The sequence below is a fragment of the Mus musculus genome, chromosome 14 (genome assembly GCF_000001635.26).
Source record: "Mus musculus strain C57BL/6J chromosome 14, GRCm38.p6 C57BL/6J".
Lineage (NCBI taxonomy): Eukaryota > Metazoa > Chordata > Mammalia > Rodentia > Muridae > Mus > Mus musculus.
Window position 1 is genome coordinate 28451771 of NC_000080.6, and position 27895 is coordinate 28479665.

General features: G+C 44.6%; 1 protein-coding gene across 35 annotated transcripts in view; it reads left to right on the plus strand.

Moving 5' to 3' along the window:
• Positions 1-26767, plus strand: part of Erc2 (ELKS/RAB6-interacting/CAST family member 2) — an 856263-nt gene extending 829496 nt beyond the window's left edge. For all 35 annotated transcript variants that reach the window (XR_383172.4, XR_001781112.2, XR_383171.4 and 32 more), the window contains one exon: positions 23833-26767. Coding sequence is in view for 21 of the 35 variants with exons in the window: in XM_006518931.3 (XP_006518994.1) it covers positions 23833-24006 (174 nt within the window). In the remaining 14 variants the exon portion in view is untranslated. The remainder of the gene's footprint in view (positions 1-23832) is intronic.
• The last annotated feature ends 1128 nt before the right edge of the window (positions 26768-27895 follow it).

Consider the following 27895-nt stretch of genomic DNA (forward strand, 5'->3'; position numbering starts at 1 on the left):
CTCTCAGGCTACTATTGCTCTTTTTGAAATTCTAGATGCTTTCTGGAGCCTGTCCCTTCAGGGGGTACCCGGCTACTTCCACCTCTGTTCTTTCAACGGCCTTGTCACTTCCAAACACTGATTGTTAATGGCACTCAGGATGGCAGTAAGGAGTGATTTCTCCAGGAAATGTGACCGACCGGCCACAGGGTCTGCAGTGAGTTATGGCGTCAGCGGGGCCCAGCTGCCTCCCAGCATGAGGACAGAGGGGCCAAGGTGTGGTGTAGAGACTGGACTCAATTAGAGGCTTGACTTGAGAACAGCCCGGCTCGCATCTCTCTTTTTAATCTGGACTCTTTGCCTTTTGATATTCTAGACGCTTCTCTTTTGCCCTCTGTCAGCATAGAATTCTTGAGAGTGACTGATATTTCAGGTCAATAATTATATGTGGCAAAAGTTCTTAAGCGATGGATTAAGATTCCTCTAGTTTCAAGGCAGGAGGTTGAGTCTTCCCAGCCCCTTCCTGTTGTGCAGAAGGCCTGGGGGGGGGGCATCAGCATGTCTCAACATCTAGGGCTACCCCCACTTCTAACAGGGTCTGTTAATATCTGAGCAAGAGGACAGTGGACTCCCACATAACCATTTCCCATAAACCCCTGTGTAGTGTGGCCCCTCACTTGCAAGAGCTCAATATTCAGGACTGACAAACTTCTTGCAACAAATTGCAGCTTTTATATTGTGTACTTTCTGAACCTATGACTTAACTGCCTTCAGCATACCCTGGCCTCAGTCTAATTCGAGACTCCACATCAAGTTAGTTCAAGAGATTAGCATGTATTTCTCATGCGTACACACATAGATTTGGGCACAGTGCAGGGGCACTGTGGTAGCCTGAGAAGAAGGGTTCCTGTTCTTGAGCAATACACAGTCATTCTAGCCGGCAATCCATATCTAGCTATATGGGGAAGGGCCAAGATGGTAGATTTGAGAGGTAAGTTCAGAGACCTTAGGTAGGCAATAGGGAAGGGCTCTGTGGAAGAGGTGTGGCTATCTCACACAGCTCTCTGCACATAACCCTGGCCTCTACCATACCCACTCACTTTCTCACCACTCCAGCTTCTCTGCTCACCTCCTCTTTCCCTCATTTTTATTATGTTTTGTTTTGTTTTGTTTTGTTTTGTTTTTCAACCATCTACCTTTTGGCTCCTTTGCCTCTTCTTACGCAGGGCAGCAGTGAATGGGTTGGGATGGGGATGAAGTGACCTTGTCATAGAGGACAGTGGTGAGGATTTGATGTCACAGAATACATCAGGAGGGCAGCTCCGTGCCTGGAGTTGGGCACTCAGCAACCTGTTACTCCCCAGATGATACCTAACAAGTACTATTAGATGAAGAAGGCCACTGAGAGAGCCTTTGGAGAGATGAGTCCTTGGCCCCAGGTTCCAGAACAACCCAGTGGCACATGCTAAGTCTAAGAGACTTAGCCTCTGTTGCCAGGAGCTTGTAGCTGGCCACTCCTGTCTGTAATGCATTTGCATAGCTTACTGTTTTTCCTGTGGGAGATGACCGGCTGCTAATAAACCACCTTTTCTAATGAGAGGATGACACTTTGGTTACTCTTAGTCCTACCTCGCTTTGAAGGCTAGCCAGCCTCAATGGTGGGCAGGATGCTCTGACTCTTACGGCAGGGCTCCCAGGACTTTGCTCTGGGCAGAGGGGATTTAGGAAGGTGGTGTAGGGAGCCCTATGTCAACAGGGTTGCTGTCTTCCTCTGCTGCTCTTGGGATCCCAGGACTTCATTTTGGGTGAGGAATCCTACAAGAAGTGCATTGAAGTGTTTTAGAACAATGGGGAAATGAATCTGTTAACTGACAATGTCACTATAGTGAGGCAGGAGCCTGATACCTTTTCTTGCCCAGCTTTCAAGGGCCCTGCATGTGAGTTGGTTACTGGCCACCTCCTATATGTCTTTGAACCACTGTCACCATCTTCTAGGCCCTGCATGCTCTAATGTCTCAAGTGAGGATAGAGTACAGTATGTTCTTAGCATTGGGAAGAACTGAGTTAGTCTATGTATACAGAAAGCCTCAGCTACCACACTTGACACCTAGCTTAAGCTCAATTACTATTGTCATTAGCATCACATCCTTGAGATAGCCTTAGACAGAAAGGTTTTTTTGCTTGTTTCAGGGTCAGGAGGGCCACTCTGGGTTTTGTACCCCAGGACTGGTCCTCACCTAACATAAGATCTCATGGTTTAGGCAGTGAGAGGAAGGATGAAAACTCTGTATCTAATTGTCTGGTCACAAAGCTTAGAGAGAGAGCTGGAGGGGCCCTGATAAAGGCATTGAAAAATTAAGCAACTTATTCAGTTCACTCTATGAAGGCTAGGACAGGATGCAGGTCCAGGCAGGATGGGAAATCAGCCCCCGGTTCTTCCCTTTCATGTGGGGGGCTCTCCTATTCAGTTACTTTGAAATGACCCTCATTATCTTTCAACCACAAAGGAGCTCTGGGAAGCCAGAGATACATAGGATGATAGAGGACAAACTAAAGGTCTCCTGTGGCCCTGGGATCTGGGCAAAAGCTACCCTGAATGCAGACTATCAGTGTGCAAAGCTGAGGACAGCATCTTATCTGCCCAGGCCCTTTACTATCATGATTGATTACTGAAATTCCCAAACCTTTCAAACGGACAAGAAACACTCCTTTCAGTGTGCTATATACCCCAAAACTCTTCAAGTAGGTTAAAGATGGAATGATAGAGAAGAATTTCCTCTCATCCTTACCTTGGTGGCTTGGGAAAGAGCCTGCTGCCACACAAGGGAGGGCAGCCATACAGGAGGGAGGGCAGCCATACAGGGGGACCCTGAGCTCCACTGACCCTCCCATTAACAGGTTACAATCAAAATGTGTTACCTCCTGCCATGACTTGATGATGAGCAAAAGGGATGTATGTGTGTGTGTGCATGTATGTGTGTATGTGTGTGTCTGGTTTTGTAACAAGCCACCCTTTTCCATCATAGCTCTCTGTGCTATGACATTTTGTTAGCAGGAAACTGGCAATAAAAAATGGCAGCAAGGACTCAAACGTACCTCAGGCAAAGACAGTGGGCTGAACAAATATTAATGCTCAGGTGACAAGGGCACAATGGCTTGACACAGGAAGGGACCAACTTTCACTTCTCTAGAAGTGACTCCCAATTACAGCTTTATAGGATCAAGAAGTCTTGAGGACTACACACTTTAGTTGGCACAGGTTCCTACATGACCTGAAGCTTTCATCCATTCTTTGCAAGTAATACTAGTATTCCATGAGAATCCCACCCTCTGTAGAATTACAGCTCCGTAAAGACATCTTTGCCAGCAGCCCCGGTGTGGATTACCCACTTAGTAGGCAGGTCTTTCCTCCTGCTTCCCTGCATATTGTTTTCTCTCTCTCTCTTCCCTCTGCCTATGCCTCTCTATCAAGGCAAAAATCTCATCATCAAAGGAACACTGGGCAGGGACTCAGGGAAAAATCAGAGACGGGATCGAGTCAGAGATGCAACATAATGAAGTTCCCTGAGCACAGACTTCAAAAGGTCAGCCGGGCTCTGGAGCCTCAAGCGATGACCTCACAATCAAACTATTCCTTCAGTGTTCCCGTCTGATCCAAATTGTGCACACGTGTGCGCCAGAAAGGTGTTCTGGTGGGGGGAAAGCCCACCCCACCTCCAGGTGCTGCCTGCAGCAATTGGGTTTCGGACCTCTCCTCCCACTTGGATTTGATTTTCCAGAGAGGATGAGCCAAGTCCCTGTGAGTAGTGCTGTTTCCAGCAGCCTTTCCTCCTGTTTCTCCTGGAGTTGGGACCCCCATCGGTGAAGGGAGATAGGTAGTGTGGGTTTCGATGGCAATTATCCTGAAGGTATTTGCTTCTCAAATGTAGACAAACTTCTTGAAGGTTTGCTTTTCCCCCTTAGGCTCTGATTGCAGGAAGAGAACCCCAGGGAGAGATGGAGCTGTTCTAGCATGTGCGTGACTCTTAGAAAGCACCCGTGTCTTTCTCCAGGCCTAGAGCAGGGAGCATGCAGAAACCGAGAAGACCCAGGTCGGGTGCTTGGAACCACACAGCAGGCCACAATCCAATTTGGGTTGTCAACCTCTTTTATTTTATAAGCTTGTACCACCCTTGTTCACAAAGTAGCTGTGGCTCCTTTCACACTGCCATGGCAGAACAGAGATGAGACAGATCCTAATGTCTGCAGAAATGGGAGTGGTGGCTCTCGGGTCCTTTACTAGCTTGCTGAGTTCTGGTTTGTAGTATAAACCTGTAAGTCTCTTGCATCCCAGACTAGCTGGCTATAGATCCACGCAGATGGCAGAGGCAGCACAGGAAGTGTTAGTTGCAGGAAAAGGGCACTCCTTGTTGATGCAGTAATTCCTGCAGGGGAGTGCATGCGGGGTGGGGGGGAGGGCTGATAGTGTTAATGTTGTTGCCCTTTCCATGATGGTCCTCTTCACTTAGAGACTCACAGGCTCAGGCAACTCTTGAAGAGAAGACACTACTGCTGGCAGATCATCACTGATGTTTAAAGCAGGACTCCTCTCATCTAAGATAGCCTACACCTGACTTTACCAAAAAAAAAAAAAAAAGGAATCTGAGACCCAATGAAGAGAAAGTTCTCCTCCCAGACCACACAATGAGCTCATAACCATATTGGCATAAACTCAGCCTTCAAGGCCAGGGCACTTGAATCACATTGCTTTCTGTATGCCAGCAGTCCTTGGCCTTGGCACCCATTGAGGTGCAGCAAGGGAGAATGTGACTCAGCAGTTTCGCCCTCTAAAGAGTATGTTCCTTGTGGGTTCTTAAGTGCAGCTGATTGTGGGTGATTATTCACATAAATTACACCTGTCGCTTCTCTGCACAATGCCAGGCCTGGGTAACGAGATCTCCTTGAAAGAGGAACCTGTTTTGTTTTTCAAAGAGTGATTATAAATTAGATATGAATGCAGGCTTAAGAGCCTGGCAGACATCCTACCGAGGAATCTTTTATCTTCCGTGTATTTGCTGAGCAACCTTCGCAGAAGTTAGTTAGGCCACTCCTGGAATTGGAACACAACCTTGAGGCTTAAGAGTTCTACGATATTTGAGCCAGAGCTATGCAGAGAAAATATAATAAGCCCAATTCTCTTTCCTTGAGGACTTTCCATAAGCCCCAACTGACTTACTGTTTAAAGAGTCAAAACATGAATTATGCTACAAAGGCAAGCTAGCAGCTCACTGGAGGTCCACTCACATCTCATAGCAAGATGCAAGGATATCTGGGATCCAGAGCACAGGCGAGCTAGAGTTTCTTCCTGTTTTCAAGAATGAAATGTTTGTGGCTGATGTGATTTGGCAAAGACAGAAAGGGGGGAAAAAGCCAGAGAATCCAAATGTATAATTGAAGGGTAGACATGCCTTGATTGTAAAGGAGATAGGATCCTGCTGGCTCAGGCCCAGGAACTCCCACCTTCTGGTCGACCTCATCATGCAGACACCAGGCTTATAGACTTCAAAGATCGTCTCTGGCTTCTGCTCCATGCGTATGACTCCCTTACTGCAAGTGCAGCCTTGGATGCAGTCTCTCCAAGATTGACTTCTCTCATCTCTTAACCAAAAGCAGCAGTTCTCAGCAGGCTTTGTCTCATCTCCACTCCAACCACCGGGGACATGTAATAAGATCTGGAGGCATTTTTGGTAATTACAGCAGGGTGATATCTATGTGGTTAGAGGATGGGGGCATTGTTACAAACCCTGCCATTCATAGAACGGTCCTTTACTATATACAAAGAGTTATAAAGCAGAACGAGTGAGTTGGCTCAGCAGATAAGGTGGTTTACTGCTAAGCCAGGGGACCAAAGTTCAATCCCTGGGACCCCATGGAAGGAGAGGATCAACCTAGGCACACTAGCTAGTGCCCATACACTCCCCCTACACACACACACACACACACACACACACACACAGAGAGAGAGAGAGAGAGAGAGAGAGAGAGAGTAAATGTTACAACTTAAAAAGAATGATCAAACAAAGAACTCTCATCTCTCCTCTGTATCAGAAGTGCTGAGGCTGAGAACCCTTCCTGGCTACAAGGAACTATACTTAGACTATGTAGCACCAACTCTGCACATGTTGATACACTCAACAAACATTTGTGGGGCAAATAATGAATGAATGATGACTAGGTGAATAACTGAATTGTACATACCCTCCTATAAGAAGCACTTTTGTTTCTTTTGTCAAATGAACTATGGGTGTCCAGTGCCTAGCACTGTGCTCAGCACACAGTAGGACTCCGAGAATGGTAGCTCAGAGCCATGCCAGGAAATTCACCTGACTTTGCTTCATGCTCATTTTAAATAAGAATTCGCTTGTTTTCATCCTTTGCCAAGATAATAGGCAGTCTGTGCAGGCAAAAAGCCCAGTGGGGCTTTTACAAATATTGGTTTACAAAGAATCTGTTTCATCTTGTGTTTTTCAAATAGGTAAGCCAAGGGCCACTTGCTTGTGCCTTCATTTCCTTTCCTCTGGCAGACTTCTCCTAGGCAAGGTCTTGTTTCTCTAAAATTATTGTTTCGTTGCTTTGTTGTTCTGAAGAAACCTGTTGGTTAATATTAATGCATTTTTATCTTGGGCCACTTCCTTCCGGTTCTTTTTTTTTTTTTTTTTCCAATCTGCCATGATTTTGTGCAGCATCCTTTCTAATATCCCAACTGCTGACAGGACCCTTTCATGTACATATTACCCTCAAGCCTCAGGAAGTCTGTGGGCGGGCGGGCAAGCTATCACCTACATTTGACAGATAAGGAAACTGAGGCTCAGCAAAATAATTTCCGGGGAGTGAGTCAGCAGCCACTTCTGGCTGTGCCTTATGAGCCTCCTAGATTTTGGAAAGTTTAGGGATGGAGATCAAAGAAAGGTTTTCCAAAACCCACTAGGAAGTGATGCTCTCTAGATTTTCTTCAGTGCCTGAAAATCATTTGCAATTGAATCTGTTCTGAAGCCACTTAGGGAAGGGTTTATATTCTGTAGGGAGGGCAAGGGGAGATCCCTGGCTGGAGTCTTATTCTTTTTCTAATTATTGCATCCTTCCATGGCTTTCAACATCAGAGTCCCTCATCAGAATTAGAGGTGACACAGTATCATCACAATGACCAATAAAGATCAAGGAAACAAACAGGGTTGTTGAGCAGGGTTCCTTTGAGAATTTATCTACCTCCCCTTCCCTTTTCTTCCGCAAATCCCAAGTCTAGAGTTGGCCAATTGACACTTTTATTCTGAGATAGTGGCACAGGAATTCATGATAGAAACAAACATATTATAGGCTTGTATTTTTTAAGGCTCTCTTTCTCTCAAACTATCCATGAAAGACACTAACACGTTCAGTGTCTGCTACTGATTTCGAGTCCTCTGTGTGTTAACTAGATTTTTCTGTTTGTCCCACATATAAGGCCCTTAAAGCCCAGAAAAGCCCAGATTCTGGTTCGAGGTTATATAGATAACCATCACCAATGCCCAGACAAAGCTCACCCTCCACAGTGTTAATCCACCCAAAGACATTTAGTATTAGAGCAACAAGCCAGAACTGTACTGTCTGGCAACACCACATCCAGGACAGAACCATGGTGACCAAAATCCCTTTCTCCTGGGAGGTACAGTGACTTGTGTGCTCTTGTTGGCCCCAAGTACTTCAGCTGTGTCAGCTAGTGTCCTTGGGAAGAGGATGGCCTTACTGCTTCCAGCTGGGAACAGCTGATCAACACCGAAGGAGGCCAGGGAGGCTCCAACTGCACTCCACAGCAGTACAAGTACCTCAATTGTGTGCCCGACTTCCCTGAAGAGCATGTCCTGGGCTGTCCCCTCAAGCTTCATGAATTTCTGCTTGCCAGAATCCACTGTGTGGGATACTGTCCTGTTGGCTTATCTTCAGGGGTTTCCTAGGGACAAGGGTACTTCATGGTTTAGAGACCACACGGGCTGATATCTTAAGACAAACCTGTTGGAGCTTTCATATTGCAAACACAACAGCTGCCTGTAACAAATATTGACTTTGGGTGCAAATTCTCTCGCAGAGCAGATGGCTACTCTTGAAAGAGCTCTGACCCAGGCCTCTGAGCGCATGCTGTGTAACTGGGTAACTGGAGTTTGGAATAAGGAGAGATACCTCTTGACTCCCAGATGACCCTTAGCCACAGGGGCTCCAGCAATACCAGCATCTAAGCACCTTGAAGTTTCTGTCTTGTTGAGGGTAGAGTAACAGGACTCCATGGAGGTTCCCTAGAGCTGCCATAACAGTATACTACAGGCCACATGGTTTCATATACTCATCCTACTTCACTCTCCTGTTGCTGAGATAAACACCAGGACCAGAAGCAACTTGGGGAGGAGAGGGTTATGTGGCTTACAAGTTCATCATCTAGAGAATCCAAGGCAGGAACTAAGTGGGGGCGCTGTCTACTGCCTTGATCTCCTGATTTGCTCGCTCAACTGCCATTCTTATATAGCCCTGGCCCCCCTGGCCAGTCATGGCACAGCTCACAGTGGGCTAGGCCTTCCTACAAATTACCAGTCAAGGGAATGCTCCTCAGACATGCTCACAGGCCAATCTGATTCCCTCTTCCCAGGTATATCTAGGTTTGTGTCCATTAACCAAATCTAACTAGCACACAAAATGCCAAAATATATTTTCTCATGCATCTGTGGGAACTGGAGTCCGATATCGAGGTGCAAGCATGGCTATGCTCTCTTTGAAGGCTCTGGAGAAAGACCTTTCCGGGCACTGTTTAGTGTTCCCTGCCTTGCAGGTGCCTCATTCCAGTTGGCTCACCACTTGGTGTGGCAGGAATCCTGCCTCTTTGTTCATATTCCCTCTCCCTTCTTGTCTGCCCCAGTTGTTTAGGATTTGTCCTAATCCAGCATGACTGTATGGAATGACCTCTGTCTATGGATCCCTATTTCTAAATAATCTACCATGTGTAGATTCATGGTCAGCAACGATCAATGCTTATTCAATCAGATAATCAACTGGATGAAGGAACCAGTGAATGAGAAAGTCAGCAGAAAACAAGAAGTGATTGATTGTCTACCACCACCACTCCATGGAGGGCATGCCTGGGACACTAGAATATACTGAAAAGCCTTGATGTGTGCTGTTCGTCCCTTCGCGAGAAGCTATCTAGCCTCCTAGCTCTTTGATTCAATCTCCATATGGACTGGGTAGACCTCCTCAACCATACATTTTTCTACTTTTCAGTGGTATCCCTTCGCCTAAAGGGAGCATCCCACCTCCATAATGCAGCCAGAAGGCCTTATGGGGACTTGCTTTGGTTGTCCCTTCTCCTTGGCTATCACATCAGTGAGAAGAGTCCCCTGACCAGCTGCCTTTCCTCAGTGTTGCTTCCCACCTTCCTTTCCTTTCCTCGGGGCTCTAGCTCATTAACTCTTTCATTTCAGCGTCGGTGTTCAGCCAGAGTCTTTTCCAACTCTCTAGCTATAGTATCCCATTTATATGGCACCCATCTCTGTGCCCACCCATCCAGTTAGCTCATATTTCATGCAATATGGCAGTTTCTTGTATATTCCTCTTTGGCCCAAATTCTGCAAACCTCGAATATTAGGGGCTATGTATTACTGACTCCCTAACCTTGCTTCATGGCTGGAAAAAAATAAGTACCCGCTGAATTGAATAATCACTAGTACTTAAATGGAAAGGGAAGGGAGGCAGGGCATTTTCAAAAGTAGAAAGCAAAACAACAGTATCCCAACTGTCTTCCTGATCTTGTGGAAATGGGATTTTTCTGCTTCTCTGCTAAAGTTCCTTGCCACCCAACTCAACAGTGACACACTCCTAGAAAACACTGCTCAGAGATGGTCCAGGCAATAGGGCTTAGGTGGAATTGAGGTATGTGTGTGTGTGTGTGGCAGGGGGTGGGGCGGGGGTGGGGGTGGGGTAGTAAGACAGTTGTTAGAGAAGTCTTATTTCCCATTGGACATGTCTAATACAGGCCACACTGAAGACCATGAGGCCTCCTTCTGGGTTTTCAGCTCCATTTCTTTCTTAAAGTCTGATAAAGTGAGTCACCTCACCTAAGACCTTGTGCTTTGGTGTGTGTGTGGTGCAATTCTTTTGTGATGGAATACCTTACCCACTAAATAATTAAAAGCTGTAATCCCCCCTCTCTTTTTTCACGGTGTTTAGCCAAAGCAAGCTGCAAAACGATGTGAAATGTATCATTTTGTTGACACCTTTCCCAAACGAGTCAGTGAGCTTGTTCCAGTTGACAACTAAAACTGGAGGCCAACCTTCCAAAAACTTAGGACCGCTGCTGCTTCTTGTGGCTTAAATGGCCATGGATTTCTTCCTGGGCCATCCTTTCTGTACCTGGCACAGAGATATCCTTGAGAGTTTGCCTAACAGCTGGAGCCACAACCCTACCCTCCACTGAAACTTTGTGAAGCAAAGTGGCCCGTGACAGCAGAAAGAACCCAAGAGAGCAGAAGGCTGCCAGCAGAGCGGTCTGCTCGAGTGCCCCTAGGTGGGAGGCACAACATTTACTGTGGGAAGGAAGCCTGTGCTTCCTCTGCCCCTGTCCTTCTGGCCCATCTATCCTGTACACACGTTCATGAAGGTGACAGGTTCACAATATCCATGTATATCTATCCAGCCCATAGATATCCTAAGTATGAATACACCAGGCTGCTCTATTCTGCCTGATGCTTTCTATATTCTGATCAAACTGGTTGGTGCCATTAGCACAGAGGCAAAAGTTATAAGGATTGCTGCTAATTGGGCTTATATGGTCAGCAGGTGGCTATATACCTTCTTAGGTATATTAGTTACTTGTCTCATTGCCATGACAAATGGCCAGGGCCACGGTGGGCTCAATACCGGAAGAACTGTGTGCAAAGGCCCAATGGGCCCCCTGTTCATTGACTGGTGCCCGAGCAGAGGATTAATGCATTTGTTGGGGGTGCAAATGCTGCCCCATCTCAGGACTGGCTTAAGGAAGGGGCTGCTGGAGGACTTCAGCATCCAGCTGCACTGGACAGCAAGGACTGTAAGGTTACTCTTAAGAATTGCTGGTATCAGGCAACCACTCTGCCAGGCTTCATCTCCTTAGTCTCTGGATGATTTCCATCCTAGATGCTGATCCTGTCTTAGAAGAATAATGTCAAGCCCTTACCCACCAGGGTATTAGAATTTAATAAGGAACCTTCTAGCTAGTTCTTGCATTATGAATGTACAACTTCCTCCTCTTTGCTCTTCAAAATGACCAACAACAAAAGCTGTGTAGAAATTACATCTTAAAGAACCTCCAAATCTAAGTGTCAAACATTTGTGATAACAGGAAGCCCCATAACGGTGAGAAAAAAGGCCCATCCAAGAGGCCCGTTGTTAATGTGCCCTCGTTATGCTTAGAGCCTTGAAGTCCTGGGACAATTCTAGAGTTCACTTAGATTCCTGACCTGGAGGATATATGGGAGATGGAAGGCTACAGCCCTCCCTGGGTCCCTGTGTTTCTTGTGCAGACTTCCAAGGTCAGACTTTGTCACGGGACTTAGATGTAAATTCAAACCAGAGAACATTCCTGCTTTTTGGCACTATGAGAGTGTGGCTGGCCTTAGAGTCTTCTGAAATAGCCTCTGCCTTTATCATACTCCTAAATTTTCTGTGTGTGGTGGGGCATCATTATTTTTCTTCTTAGTGGCCCATTGAGCAGTGGGTCCCCGTATGAAGAAAGTCTGTGCATGTAAGGATTTTCAGAGATTATAGAACCTCCAGTTTCTTTGTGCATTCCATACAATGTTGTTGCCTATGGAAATCACATAGTTGATATGCCAGAAACAATACTGTGGAGCTCCTAGACTTGAGGATATATATATATATTTTTTTTTTTTTGCTCCTATCCATACCTGTAGCACAAGATCCAGGACACTGCAGATGCCTGCCTCCAAAGCATTATCCTATAGTATCTCCGCCCATTCTGTCCATGAACATAAAGACATTGTGATGATACATTGTGTGGGAACTGGATGGCAGCTGTAATGACAGTGCCCTCAACATGGTGTGCAAGGAAGGTGCCATTCTGTTTATACTGTAGTGAAATCTCTTTTGGACAAAGGAGCTATGTATTAAACAGGCATGTAATGGATGGGAAATCCCATGAATACCAGAGGGTTTCTTGGTTTTTTCCTAAGCATTTCTAGGTTGTCTATGAAAGAATAATGGGAGGAAGATAGGATTCTGCCTAAGGGGTGGAAGAGAGGGCGTGGTCCAGCAGCAGACATCCTGGTCATAGCTGAGGGAGGTTCTAGCGTGGAAAAAGTCAAGCTTTGGAGCTACATTTCATCTTTAAAGACAGAGCCTCCCTCAGTAATCTCTTTAGCATCCTAGCCCTTCAAAGATAACTTGGACCCCAAAGCTCCCGTGCAGCAAGAAGACATGTGGATATCCCATCAGTTGTGTGGAAGCAATAGATTGAAATGCTCCAGATAGTTCATTCAATCCTGGGATGATAAATGATCAATCGTTGCATTCCTTCTAAATGAAATTAAGATGTTAAGATATATTGCTTGGACTTCTGCATGGGATTTCAAGAGTTGACTTTCCAACAGAAAATGTATTGCTTCGGACTCTCTGGGAAAGGGAGACACAGGATCTATGCTAAGGTAAAACATTTGATAGTTTGAAAGAGCACTTCAGACATGTTCTTCTTCTTTTTTTTCATATCTAAAAGTAATTAATCATCCAGGATACCATGAAGTCAGGAGACCACAATGCAGAGTCCTGTGGGGAAAGGCAGAGACCTCTCCCTTGATCCCCTACAGCAGAGGCTTATAAAGGATGCTCTAGGTGACCTGCAACACTAAGACTACTGCCTGACTGAAATCTGCCTGAAAGCAGTGTCCAGGCAAAAACCCTGGAAACAGAGAAATCCACAGCAAAAAAAGAGGTTAATGATATCAGTCTCTTCAGAGTATAAGGGCTGCTTAAAATCAGGGTGAGCAAGTGACTTATCAACTTTGATACTTAGCATGACATTAACTAGATAATCACATGTTCCCTATGATGATTTGCTTAAAGTAGTAGCTGACATGCCTCAAAATGCAGATTGTATGATGCTGGCACTGTTTTATCATGGCTCCGTAAATGAATAGAGAAATGGGAGGACTCCCACATATGGGAAAGGGAAGACTCCCACAGGCAAAACAGAGGGAAGAGAAGGGGTGGGGGAGGAGAAGGAAAGGAAGGGACAAGGTCATGGGTTAAGTTTTGTGCTTTTCATAAACATAGCTAATAAACAATATAAAATCCAGATTGAGTTTGCTTTTGTAACTCATTCCAGAATATATTTCACTTTCAACTCTACACACCAGATGGAGATAGCATTTGTCCTGTCCCTTTAATTGTTGAAGGTGAAGATTATTAGTGCTTAGAAAATACCTTTAAAGCCCGGACCCCTGGCTTGTTACTGGCCTGTATTTATTTCTCTTTTCCTTCCCACCTACCAAGAAGTTTCTCTTCCCCTGGGAAGGCTACTTCCTTTTGTTGGAGGAAACTCTTGGTGGTTGCTTAGAAAACACAAAGCAATTTGCAGTAAATTGAAATCAAAGTCCAATTAATCCAACATAAAACTTCTATCTGCCAAAAGTAAATCATTTTAAAGATGAATTTCACACCAGTGACAATGATGGCTGTGTTCACAGTGGTGGGGTTGCCTGCCTTCAGCTGGTCGTCACTGGCGGCATGCACGAGCATTTAGAAATTAAACAGAACCAGATTGAACTTGCTGCATTAGCTGTTGCCACATTGGAACGCTAATGGGCTTACTGACCACAACCTACCAGACCAGAGTATGGCAACAGCCAAAGAACCTCAGGGCTGTTTGTGCTCTGCCCGGGTTGCTAGAGCTTCATGCTTTGCAGCAACTTTTCCTGCAGTTTTGGCCTCTCCCCTGCCCTATCTTAAAGATGGTAGCAGTCCTCCCAGACTCAGACTGTATAGCCACTGGGTCCTGGTGAGATGTATGCTATGCAGCTTCAATTCTTGGTATCTCTTGCTTTAGCAAGTCACTTCGAACGTACATTCCGGAAATAACCCAACTCCAAGCAAAGGCAAAGAGCCTCTTGATTCCCTGCTCATCTGGAAAAGTGGAGTTCTCCCCCTACTCTTTCCTCTAGCAAGGAAGCATGCTACACAGGGTTTGCACCTTCAAGGGTTTCCTTTGCATTGAAGCAAAGCCTTTCATTCTGTCTTAGAAGCAAGCTCAGACTTCTTCATCTCAAGACAGCTCAATCAAGTAAGTACAGGATGGCAGGATATTGGCGATGAAGAGGTTAAATTACTCAAAAGGCTGGATCTGTGGTTTCCTGCCCACACTTGTTCTGGCCTAAGGCAGTGCTTGGTATTTTGGGGAGGGGAATAAGGAGGTCTTGCCTGGACCCAGGTGGCCGACAGGCAAACCATGTTATTAAGAAGCAGGGACAGCAAAACCTTGATCTTCAAACGAGACCCCTAATTAGTCACTAGCCCAAGAGTAAATGGCAAGGTGGGAAGGGTGCTTTCAAATCCCAGAAACTAATTGCCCTGAGTGGCTCCGTGAGGATCCTGCTGGAAACACTTGTCATTTGAACCACTTCTGGTCGGTGAACCTAAGTTATCAAACTGTTCTTTCATATTTTAAATTCTCCAAAATGCTTATCCAGGACTCCCACTTCTTTGCTGAACACTACAACCATCTTTCTGTCTAGTTTAGGGAAAGATCTCCCTATGTATCCATGACAAGCTCATCCTAACATGGAATCCTTGTAAGGGGGTTAAAACACGTCTTTCTTTATTCTCATCTGACTTTGAAAAACTCTATCTCAAGAACAAGACTGTCCTGGAGAGGGTGGGGATGGATCATGGATTCTATGGAGAATTTATAGCAAGTCTTCCATTTCAGAGCCTGCTAAGTATACAGACCTTTCAGAGACTCTAAGAGGGGCCCGAATGTCGTCTCTGTATGGCTGTATATTTTTGTCAAGTTTGAAGCCTACTATTTGTGTGTGTGGGGGGGGGGGGTATGTGTGTGTGTTCATTAAAAGGGACTTCCCAAGTGGCATGAACTTTGAAACATACAAAATGAAAGTGGGCTTTGTAGTATTCTTGTATTTCGTTTGGTCCATTTTGAATTTCATGTCCTTGCCTCTTTTGGAGATACGTACCCTCTGCTCAGTCTCATTGCTTGGTCCGTAAATGGGAAAACAGACTAATCCAGGCCACTCACAGAATTCTAGGTTTCCTCTCAATTCACATGTGAACTGGGAAAACGCTTTAAGAGCTTGGGACTAGGAGATGCTGGCTTTATCCTCTTTGAGGGCAGCCCAGGTTACACCAAGCTCAGAGAGCCAAAAAATAAAAGCCAAACTGGAGAGGCCTGGGAGCTCTATGCATGTAGGCTTATGTCAATATCTTATAAGATCTGGGACCCTGGTTCTCGGGCACTCTCCAGTTCTGGTTCTCTTATTCAGAAACAAGAGTAGTTGAGCCAGACTTTCTTAAGAATACCAAGTCTAACTTCTTAACTCAATTTAAGACCCACAAGTAAGCTTCAGTGGGTCCTGAAAAGCCATGGTTCATGGTATCATCCTCAACAAGCTATGTCACAGGGCCACGGGTCGTAGCAGGATCCATAGCCGTTTTCTCCTGAAGCTCGAGTTCCGGACTGTTCTTGGCCAGCCAAGAACTATTGCTCAGCAGTAATGCCTTGGTTGTGAATAGGCCGGGTGGGGCAGGAAGATGGTAGTTCTGTACACAGGCTTAGGATATTTGCACATAGGATTCCATACTTGGTGATGAAAGCTTATGGTTTCCCCTCTATGGGTAACTTAATAGCTTCCTGCAACTAGGAGGGTGCGGAAGTTTGGCCCCACCCAGACAGACTTCCCCAGGATTCCCAGGGACAGTTCGCTTCTCTCCAGAGCACAGGAGTCCTGTTTGGTGAATCAGCCCCTCATCTCCAATGTCATTGCCAGCACCCCCCTCTAAGGCTCCCAAAGCATTGTTTTGAACTGTGTGTTTTCCCGATTAGAGATGTTAGAAAATCCATGCCAAACTCTGGGTTATTTAAACCAGTTCAGAAAAGAAAGGCTCCCATCAGTTTTGACAACAAACAAAACGAGGTTTTGTTCTATCTGTTATGTTTAAAAGATTCCAGTTTCAAACTGAACACAATGTGTGGTTATTCTGTCGGCGATTTATATAGCCACAGGGGCGCCACAGTTACACACTGCATACATCATTGTAGTTTTGAAACATACTTAATGAACTTTTTTTTCCTTTTCTAGTAACTACTTCATTGCCTTAAATGAATGCATTCCAATAGAATTTGTAACAAATGACCACTTTGTGTTTGCGTTAATGCCAAACACGTTTAACAAATTTTTAACAAGGAACCCTGGCAAAATGCCAAACTCCTAGAGGGACACTGGAGGAATGCTATAAATTTAAACTAGATTTTACCTTTTCACTTGGCTCAGCAAGTGTCTTAGGTGCCTTGCTATCTCCACACAGCAGCCTGTCTACTTCATGTCAGATGGCTGTATGTTTTCATTATGTTTGGTCCTAGGCTTTTACCTACTTCCAGGAACTTTAAAGCCCGGGCAGCTGTATGTCAAATAGCATGAAGCAGCATAGAAATAAATCTTGATTTCTGCAAAAAATTTTCATATCTTCTATGGCGGGTTGGTAAATGCATGCATGCACATATGTCTCTACCAAGATATTTCTAGGTTTTAAAAATCCATAGTCAGCCCAAATCAAGGATTCTCACCTGGGCTCACAGTGCTTTTCCTCAAGAGGTTTTAGTAACATCTGCAGTCTTTTCGTTGCTGTGACTGGAGTGCGGATGTGCTATTGGCGTCTGTGAGAGGCCGGGGAGACTGCAAGCCAGCCATCCTCTGTTGAGGTCAGTCAACGGAGCCCAGTCTTTGCCCCATAGCAGATACAGATGTCCACAGTTTTGAGACTGGGGAGACTTGGACTACAGTCTTTCAAATGTGAGCAGACCGAGACCCTGGTTTTTTTTGTTTTTTTTTTTTTGTTTTTTTTTTTAAGGAAAAAAAATGACAACAGAGCTCATTACTATTCAACCAGTGTGTTAAAGATTAGATGGAGCACCTCCCGCTGGTACTGAAGGGGGGACTTTGGTGTTTTCCTTCTCCTCCCATCTCTGCTTTGGTGAAGTATGTAACTCAGTCACAGCACTCTGACCCCAAATGTAAACTGTGGTGGCATCAGAACTTGCTAGTGGCCAGTGAAGTATTGCACCCACCATGACTGTATCAGGTCCTGCCTCTTGATGGAAGGCCGCTGCAAGGATCTCAGGATCTTAGGCCCAAGGCAAGGCTACTGTGTGGCCTGGTGCTGCCCACCTGATTTGGGGATACGGCCTCACGTTGCAATGGCCAGGCATTTATCAACATGTATAATAGAGAAGAGTTGGCTCCATTAAAGTATTAAAATAAAGCTTTCTGAAGTCATATATATGCACATATTCACAGATATGGATGTATTTAGAGGTTGTTTACAACGGAAAGATATTAGTTAAATGCTTCCAATGTTAGAGAGAGATTATGCAAGCTGGAACAAAAAAGAGACAAAGACCAAGGTTTTAGAAATTCTGGCCTAAGAAGAAAAAGAAATACTGAAGAGTCAAAAAGATGTAGGTTCAAAGGAGGGAATTTGACCCAAACACTCCGTTGTTCCACAACTCAGTTTCCTCCCAGGGAGGGGCTGCTACTCAAACAAGTCAGTGTGTGGTACCCTCAGACTCCCTTGAGATAATTCATCCAGAGATACTGGAACAGGCAGCCTGCTCCGAACATGAGCCATTAATACTCCTGACCACAATAATAATTACAAAAATAAATCCTAAGGAAACACAGCCCTGTATGCGGCCATGTCCAGGTATAGGTCGCAGAGCAGTCTGAGTCCCTTCATTTAAAATATGGGTGAAGTCACACCCAGCGGGAGGAGGGCAGAGATGAAATGCAGGATCCCTCTGCTGTTGCCTCCTGCAGCTCTGTCATCCTAACAGCTTCAAAACGGGGCTGGCAGGCTGGCCCTGCCCCCACCCTCACAGCCCTCTGGGCTCTGAAGTGTTACATTTTATTGCCCTGTGGAGCTGTAGGAGGCCACTCTCAAGGTAAAATGTTGCTTTCCACTCAGATTTCTGAGTTATGGCTTCAAGGTGGTTTGCTCCTATCAAGAAAATTAAATGATTTAACATAATTTGTTGCCACTTTGATCACAACAATAATAAATAAATCTTCATGAAGAAAACGAGAAATCCATTCTGTCCCATTTTAAAAGATGTTAAATCATAACACAGATGTAGTTATACATATATATATATATATGTATATATATATATATATGTATATATACTGAAACGACTGAGTTGGGCTTTCCTGTGCACATTCACTCAGAGGAGCTATTCTGTAGGATGCCCAAGGCCCTGAAGGAACCCTCTCCTTTGCCATGGTTAATTAGTCTATCAGGGGCTGGCCTTTTATGTGGGCACCATGTGTAACACGTTAGGTTATCCGTGGCTGTTGTGAATGGGTGTCTGTTTTTGTACCTGGGGCGCACTGCACACATTTGGGACGCACATGGAATGGAGTGGACATTAACCCAGATGTCAAAAATAGCCTGCATTTTACTACTGTTATTAAACAGTTTCCCCTTTAACCCCTCTGTGTTTACCAAAGACCCCTTTCTCCCAGCCTGTTTCTGCAAATCATGACTGAGCGGGCAGGAGAAGAAAGCCATAACCAGGCAGGTGTCCTTATTCCAAAGGAAAACAGTCTGAAGGCACATTTATAGCTGGCTGTCCTGGGCCAGAGTCTCCTTGCTGTGCCCGATTGTCCTCCTTCTCTCCTGCACCCTACCTCGAGTTAAGCCAAAGACGTCTATGCCACCAAACAGGATTTTTCTTCCCAAGAAGGAACTAGCTTTACGTTCCACAGTCTTTGGTTTAAAATGCCCTGCAAAATGCAAAAAAGAAAAAAAAAAGAAAAGAAAAAAAATTCTAATATAGAAAAATATATATATATCTTCTATGATAAACATCAATAAAATGATGCTTAATAATAATTCTGCTGTGCATACACTTGCAAATGTTTGTATTAACTTCTGCTTGGGTGCAAAAATGAGGTCAAATTATATAAATAAGATGTCAATTGGTCTTTCTTTTTTTTCTCTCCCACCAGAAATTTTAGTCATCTTCCCCCATCCAAAATCCGAGATATCTGCTTCCTGGTTATCCATAATCAATGAAAAATGTATACTTTCTGACCATAGATGCTTGTATGCTTGTTCCCTCACGGCATAAAGATTGAGAACCTCCCTCATGTGTCAGTTTGTATGTCTGCATATGTCTGTCTCCCCTTGAGAATACAGGTTCAGTGAGCATATGGGCTTTGTCTGTGTTCTTTACCATCACTGTCACCAGCGCCGGGCACATTCCCTGCGCACCTCTGCAGGAGGTCCACAGAGAAAGAGAGGACAGGACCACCTCGAGGTATGGTTGAGGGAAGGTTTGTGTTGTAAATATGAGGTCACAGTACAGACAGAGGTGTGTAGAAGAGTATGGAGCAGAGAGAGAAAGAAATAGGCTAAATATGGCCAGCATAATGGACTGGGCCACAGTGGGTGGGTGGCCGCTGGGATAGGGCAGGTAAGGAGAGGGGAAGGCGGGAGAGGAAAGAGAGAGACTGAGAGAGAGAGAGAGAGAAACAGAGAGAGACAGAGCAAAAAACAGCATGTGGCCAGAATAGCAGGGTTATATAGAAGTGAGAAGCTGAGGGAGGGAAGCTCTGAGCTGCAGAACTGTGGGTAGGGGGCTCGTGGAGGAGCCAGGATGCCAGCATGGACTCTGTAACAGGTATTTGTGATGTTGAGAGAGCCTGGGTACCAGCATGTGCTCTGGTATGCTAATGAGCCCCACCCCACCCCCCAGAAGTCCAGAAGGTCTCTGCTTTCTGTATAGTGGTTCATACGACCCAAGTCAAAGCAGCCTTTAAAGGAGCCGTGGAAGGGGAAGGCTCTTGGAGCAGGGGGCTCCAAGCTTCTTCAGATTGCCAGTAGACTTCACTTGCTTGTGGGTCTAGGACTGAAGTTCTAACTGCCTGCTGGCTGGCTGTCAGCTGGGCTGTGAAGAGGCTCATTGCCTAAGGCATCAGTTCTCAACCTGTGGGTCATGACCCCTTTTAGGGCTTGAGAGACCCTTTCACAGGGGTCACGCAATCAGAGATCCTGCATATCAGATGTTTACATTACAATTCAAAACAGGAGCAAAATTACAGTTATGAACTGGCAATGAAATAATTTTGTGGCAGGAGATCACCATAACATGAGGATTGCGTCATCGGGCAGGTTGAGAACCATTCTTAAAGAAAGCTGTCAATTCCTCAAGCCTATGGCTCTCTTCTCTCAGCACAGTGGGATCCCAAGGCTTTCACACTTGAATTTCTCTTTTGTAAGGATGACAGGAGAAAGAGATCTGCTAATGATGAGCCCCCCCCCCCCCATCCTGAAGCTACCTCTGTTTGGGCAAACTTTTTGGGGGGAGGCTAGGTAGAAAGGGAATTTTAGGACTCTACTTTCTCTAATCTTTAGTATTTGTGGAATTAAAGAGGAAATCATCTTTTTCCAGGCACTGCACAAGGCTCAGGGGATGTGGAGTGAGCAAGAGCAGCTTGTCCTCATCAAACATATCATCTGGGCTATAGGTGTTCCATAGAAATAAAATGGCAAGCCGCATCTCTCTAACTCTGGGATTCCTACTAGTCACATGTTTAAAGTGATAAGAAGCGGGTAGAGTTTAGGGCAGTGGATTTTATTAGAATCAGCACATCTAAAGTACTTTGACATGAAGTCAGTATCTAAAATTGTTCCTGAGATAGTAGCGTACATTCTTTTTTCCATATTAAATCTTCAAAATCTGGAATGCATTTCACACTTTAACCATGTCTCAATTTGAATTAGACATGTTTTGAGCATTCAGTGGCCACATGAGGCCAGCCACTACCCTATTGGGCAGGGCAAGTCTAGACAATTCACAATAAGGGGACCATAGAGGAGACTTCCTGGCTTATACACCATTAAGCTGAGAATGAAGAGTAAAGAGGGACCAGTCTTCTAGAGAAATGATCTAAGTGTATGTAGACAATCAGGAGAAGAGCCACGTAGTGATGACAAAGGGTACAGCATGGAGAGACTGGAAGACAGAGCATCAGGGCATATGGAACCCACAGGAGACCTTGCCAGCCTGGCCAAGAGTCCACTGGTCCTCCATCTTGCCTAGTGCAGCAGGATTGCAAAGAGCTATGGACAAGGTCGGCAAAATAGAAATAGCTGTGCATTGGAGTGGCAATCACCATGACAGTAGAACCGTCAACTGCCCCAGAGCACAGAGCTGGGACTTGCAAGAGATTACTGGAGGGGGTTAGAGTCATCTACTTGGTGCATCCATGTGAGGAGGATCAGCCAAGTTGGGAATCTTCTTACAGTAGGGAGTAGCCCTGGTCGCCATTGTTGGAAGGCTGGATTCCATTTTTGAATGTTTTAAAAGTACACTCTCACTTGCGCCTCAAGGAGTGGTAATTGCTATCTGTAACTGTTGGCAATGTCCTGTCAAGTTGGGTTTGGTTTGCTTTATTGCCTGTAGACTCAAGCCTCTTGGTGAATGGGTTATTTTGTTGAAAGGTAGCAACATTTTAAGAAACAAATCATTTTATTTGCAAGCTAGATTTTCATGGTAGACTGTTAGAGATAGTTATCTGACTATCCATGGGACTGGTTATTTCTGTTGTCTTTCCAATGGAAAAAAAAATCAAGAAGCATTGAAGGGCCTCAAAGATGAAGCAGGAGATGTAGTTGGCATAAGGGCTCTGAGGTGGTCCTCACTAAATGTGTTGACAGGTATGCAACTTGTTCTTTCTGTTTTTTGCATCTTTTTTTTTTTTGCATTTTAAAATTAGTATTTAAACCATTAGGATGTTTTAATTATTAATTATCATAATTAATAAATAATTGACATGTTCTACATTTATATTCTAGAATTTATAAGTAGCAAATTAATATTAAGTCATTAAAATTAAATTTAATTATCTGTAAACAATTAATAACTTTTCCCAAGCAGAACACTGGTTTCAAGACCTGTGTTCTGCTCTGTGACCTGGTACCCAGCTGGAAACCCATCTCACAACTGAATAAACAATTGTTCTCTGCTACTTTATCTTGGAAAAGTATCAAGGACATTGGACATCAACCATAATTATTATTCACTTAGTTCCCCATCTGTAAGAAAACAACCTGTGCATTTTAATACTACCTCAGGTTTCCCTTTCCCTTTCATTATATGGCCTTTTAATATATTGGTCAGTCTTTTAAAGGGATGATTAAAGAATGCTTAGCACACGAAAGAATGAGAGCTATGCAGAGCTCATGAAACAGAAAGCGTGCTCAGACTTACAATTTTCATACAAAGTTTGCAGAGATTTTATATGCCAGAGTGAGTAATATGATCTGCCCTAGAAACTCCCTAAATTTCTGGTTCTGCAAAAGTCATTTTTTGTGTGCGTGTGTGTGTGTGTGTGTGTGTGTGTGTGTGTGTGTGTGCGTGTGTGCGTGTGCATGTGTGTGCGTGCGTGTGTGTGTGTGTGTGTGCATGTGTGCGTGTGTGTGCGTGTGTGTGTGTGTGTGTGTGTGCGTGTGTGTGCGTGCGTGCGTGTGTGTGTGTGCCCTGGTTCAAGTTTCTTACCCAGAATTACACCCGACTCCTCAAAGTATGAATTAGCTGAGTTCATCCAAGCTGTATGTCCCATGTCCCATTGACACTGCTTAAGGATGCCCTGAAATGGATGCTTATCTGAGAAGACCAAGAGATCTTTGACTTTCTCATTAGCAGGTGGGACTTGGGCAGACCCATGCATCAACTGCCAAATCAGATATACAAGGGTAGATAGAAAAAGTGCTGTGTAGTGCAGGCCATGGTGGGACATGCTCGCAGTCCCAGCACTTGGGAAGCTGAGGCAAGAGGATCGGGGATCATGAATTTAAAGTTGGCCTAGGCCATAATGCAAGAACCTGTCTCAAACAGTAAAAATGAAACAAAAAGTGTGGATGTGTGTTTGTGTTTGTGTGTGTGTGTGTGTCTGTGTGTCTGTGTGTCTGTGTGTGTGCGCCTGAGCATACTTGCATTCTGCCTTCCTTGCCACAGTCTCCAGATAGCCATACTATGTCTGTACACTGGAAACACCCAGCATTCCAAGGGCTTCTGAATGCTAATGACACAGTTGAGCATGACAGAGAAGACGGTCACAGCTGCAGCTTTAGTAGCTGTATGATATATGCCACCACATTTTGCTTATCCACTCGTTTGTTGACAGACACTTTGGGCTGTTGTGAATAATGACACTTGGAGTGCTTGTGCTTGAGTCTGGGTGAGCCCAGAGTTTTAGGTTCCTTTGCTTGTATGCATATGAATGGAACTGCCAGCTCCAACAGACACCGCATGCTTTACAGCTCTTCTAAATTGTCCCTGTCACATGTTTATGTGACTGTTAAAGCTTTTGGCACATTGACTGCCTTTCGAATTCTAATCTCGCTGAGTTGAGTTAAAAAAGCAAAACCATAATCATTGTGGAAAACGTGACCCCAACCAATGAGAGTGGCCATGGGGGGGGCAGGGGGGGTAGGGTGGGGGGAGCCTCTGCCCAGGGATGATGGGATGTCACCAGTGTCTTCCCTGTTAAATCATGTGCTTTCTCATTGCAGCTGTCAGAAGGGTTGGATAAAAGGATAGCTCAGCACTGCAGCAGTATCCTGATAATCTATTGCAGCCTGGCTCTCCTCACTATCCACCAGCGGCGGCCGGCCGTGGCAGCAGGTCTGAAAGGAAGGGGAGTTTTTGCCTTCACTTTCCTGCTCAATTCTGTTCTCCTCGATTGATTTGAGTGTAAGGGAAAGAAAGAGTATGAAGAAGGAGAAAATGACAACCCCTTCGTTTTCTAACAAGGATTTGGACCTTTACGAAGTGAGCATCTCTGCGGAAAGCTGCGTAGCAAGCGTTTTGTTCCTGTTGCTTTGTCTCTTGGATACATGGGCACTACACGGGATTCAGAGTGCAGATTCAACTTCAGTTGGACAGCTAGCTCCCGTCTCCTGTTGTCCTGCTGGTCAGTCTAAGTGGTCCTAACACATTAGATTATCAGACAATCTAAGCTTGCTGTGAACAAGTGCTGCTGCTGGTGTTTGTATACCATGGTGCATGGAGTGTTTGACAAAGAAACCAAGAGACCAAAAATCGAGAGCCTTTACCCTCCTCCATCTCTTTAATCTGTTGGTTAAGGAACCACATTGAACAACGGTATTATCAGTAGTTACCTCTGGGCCAGGTTGGAAATGAAATCAATTTTTTTAAACCACTAATAACTTGCCAAGAAATCGCCTTATGAGAACATGGTGTGTGTCTCTGACAGTGCATGGCACATCTAAATTGGTCATTCGTAATTTTATTGTCCTGCTCATGTACCAGAGAATGACAAAAGCCTGTGGCACCTGAATATCCACTCCACATGTTCCTTGAACCCCTCAGCTGGGGCATGACTTGGCCTCAGGCTCTTCTCTTTCTCATACATGCAGGTCTCCATGACAAAGCTGAGGTTCGTTCATGTTTCGAGATCCAAACGCTGTGCAAGCAATGTGAGCCTGGATCTCCTCTAAATGAAAGGTCACTTCTCAGTCCTTTTTTGTTTTGTTTTGTTTTGTTTTAAGAAAATGTCTCCAACATGGATTCCAAAGCATTTTCAGCATCCAACATGAAAACATTGATGAATGAAGAGCAATCACAAAAGCTGTATGTCTGTAAATAGTAATATACAACCTGTATGGAAACAGAGTCCTTATCTTAAAGCACATGCCAGGGAAAGAGACCGCACTCCGAGGTCTTTTGCATACAGTGACAAGGTACTAAGGAGAATTCAACTCCTGCTGCTTCCTCTGAAGATTAAAAAGTATTAGTCCTTACAACTCCGTAAACACACACAACTGAGCCTGGTAAATGTGCAGCTCTTGTACTGACCCATTTTCCTGTCAATGGGAGAACCCCTCCCACCCACCTGCATTCCTAAAGGACAAACAATGAATTTAAGCATGAGTGGCCTTAATAAATACCCTTGTCTTTCTTTGCTGCTGTGGAAAGGGTTCTAAGCAGAAGTTGCTGAAATCTTGCATTGACTCTAATCATTATTACCTTCCAAAATGTTGGTGCAATTAACTCTGGACCTCTCTCATGAGCCATAGAGATATTTAAAAGACAAACCCCATATTTGCTGGGGAAAGGAAACTGTCCCTGGGCTGCACACTTTATTCCTGGTGCACCGGGGGTGATGTACTCAAGCCGGTTTCTTGCTTTGGGCTTCATTCTTGTCAGTAAATAGTGACCTGTGTAAAGCTTATGTGTTACATAAATGATCCAAATACATTCATGTTTAAAAAAGTTTGTCCTTTAACTATCAAAAGAATAGGTCTTTGTTACAGAAGGGAGCAGGGTTCTTTGCAAGTTTATTTTGTACATTTTGGCAGAAGGGTGCAGTGAAAACCTAAGCCACAGAGGAGTCCCTAGGTATGGCTTGGATGTGGTCAGAGAAGCCCTCATGGCTTCCGGCCACCAGGTCCTGGCCTGAACTCTGCACCTAAATACTTGAAATTGGAAGTAGAAGAACCAGGATGGCAAGCAGGGTCCTTGAAGTAGCAACAAAGGGATCAACTCTGTGGTCAGCTGTCTGCATTCGTGCCAATTTTGACACAGCTCCTGTTTGGGGAACATTTCTTTGCCCCACTTTTGCCGGTTGAAAGTATTATCGATCTTACAAGCATATCATTCAGTCCCTGCAAAATCCAATTCTATCTAAGACAGCATCTTTTCCCATTTTGTGTACCATTCTCCAATATTTGGGAGTTCCATCAAAAATATCCCTTTCCACACACTGAAAATTGTGTCTGGGTTTACAACAAACACTGTGTTGTTCAGAGGATATTTCCTTTGTGAAAACTTTAGCAGGTTCCCTTCTAATCATAGTGTAGTTGAAATTAAACAAACAAACAAAAAGAAGTTTGGGCTAACATTTAGGAGAAGTTGGTCTAAGTCTTACCTTGTGTAAAAGCAGGCTTGTATTTATAACCTATTTGATTTCTATATACAGTCTCAATTTTGTATTTAATGATTTTTGTGTATTAAGTATGCACGTTCACAGCGTGTCAACTTTCATTTGGAAGTGGGTTTTATTTTTTAAACAGTGTTTATGATGAGCCCTCAAGCGTATTGATATAAGCTCTAGCTGCACCGTCTTTGTGTAGAGCGCCGTTTGAATGCTGCCAAGGGTCCCTGTATCTAATTCCCCGAGACCCTTGTTTGATAGTGCTTCTTGTAATATTTCTTCAAGTGAGTGGCATGTGGGTTGTGATATTGATCCATGTGATTATGGACATTGATATGAAAAAAAATTTAAAAATAAATAAATAAAATTAAGGAACCCTCGAAACTATCACTGGGCATGTATCAGCCAGTCATTGTAACCTCTTGTCTAGTAGAATACCCATGTGCAAGGTATGTACAGCTCATAACTTTGTACTGTGTGTATGAGGAGTGCTTTGTGCCGATTGTCTTCTTTATATTCATCAAATAAACCTTGTTTCTTTCTGAAGTGAATTCATCTTACCTTTTACAAATATGCTGTATAACTGTTTCTAGCTCTTGGTGTGTGGGGGGGTGTAGGGGTTACTATTTGAAGACCATACAGGCCAAAAGAAGAAAAAGAGGAAGGGAGGGAAGAAGAAAAGCCATTGTCTTGCTTAACTGGAAAGGCCAAGATGGTCAGCTGGTCATATAGGTGCAGTTCAGGAAGTTAGATCAAGGGCCATCTCCTCCTTCCCCTTCCCTCTCCTGTTCCTGTATTTATATCTACACCCCCATTTTCCCTGTCTTTCCTCTTCTTCTTCCTCCTCCGTCCTCCTCCCCCTCTTCCTCCTTCTCATCTTCCTCCTCCCTTTCATCCCCTTTCCTCCTTTATATTCCTTATTATGCTGGTGGCTTTAGTGTCTGCTGAATTCTCCCTCTTGGTGACAGAGATGTCTCTGAGTATTTGGGGTTTCAAGAGAAGAGACCTTTACCTATTCAGTATCTATAGGTGTTCCCAAGAGGGAAAGACACTTCAGCTCTGTTTAGATCTTGAATCCTTCTTTTTGTGGGACCTGAGAGGGTGATGCCATGAGGTGGACAGACAGCCTCATTGCCTGTAAGAAGGAAGTTCCTAATGTGAAAACACGACTTCCATTCTAGAAAAGAGAGATGGAAAAAAAGTAGGAAGAAAAAATAATGACCAGCACTGCCCCCACTTGGAAGTACACAGTCACTCATGTGCAGACACAGTGCCCTTGGCAGCTTGAGTTGGACCATAGACAGACCATGCCCCTTCACAATGATGGCTTCTTGCTATTATCTTCATTTTAAGCCTGCAGAACCAGATCTTGCTTCTTTTAAAGCTTTGAATTACATTATCACAATGAAAATTCCAGTTCTTACCAAGAGTGAAATCATTGAGTGGTTGCTAGAAAAAGCTGCCTTTTACCAAATGGAGAAACCGAGGCTGGGTCATAAATGACTGATCTAGGCATATGTGGCAAACTTATAGCCATCCAAGACAGGACTGTGTGTCCCTGGGAGGCTTTTGGGGAAGGAGAAAGGGGTACCAAGGTCTTCCTCCAGGTGATCCTTGGCAACACAGGAAATACCTTTAGCCTCCACACTTTGGGTTGATAGGTTTGACAGTAAGGCTCT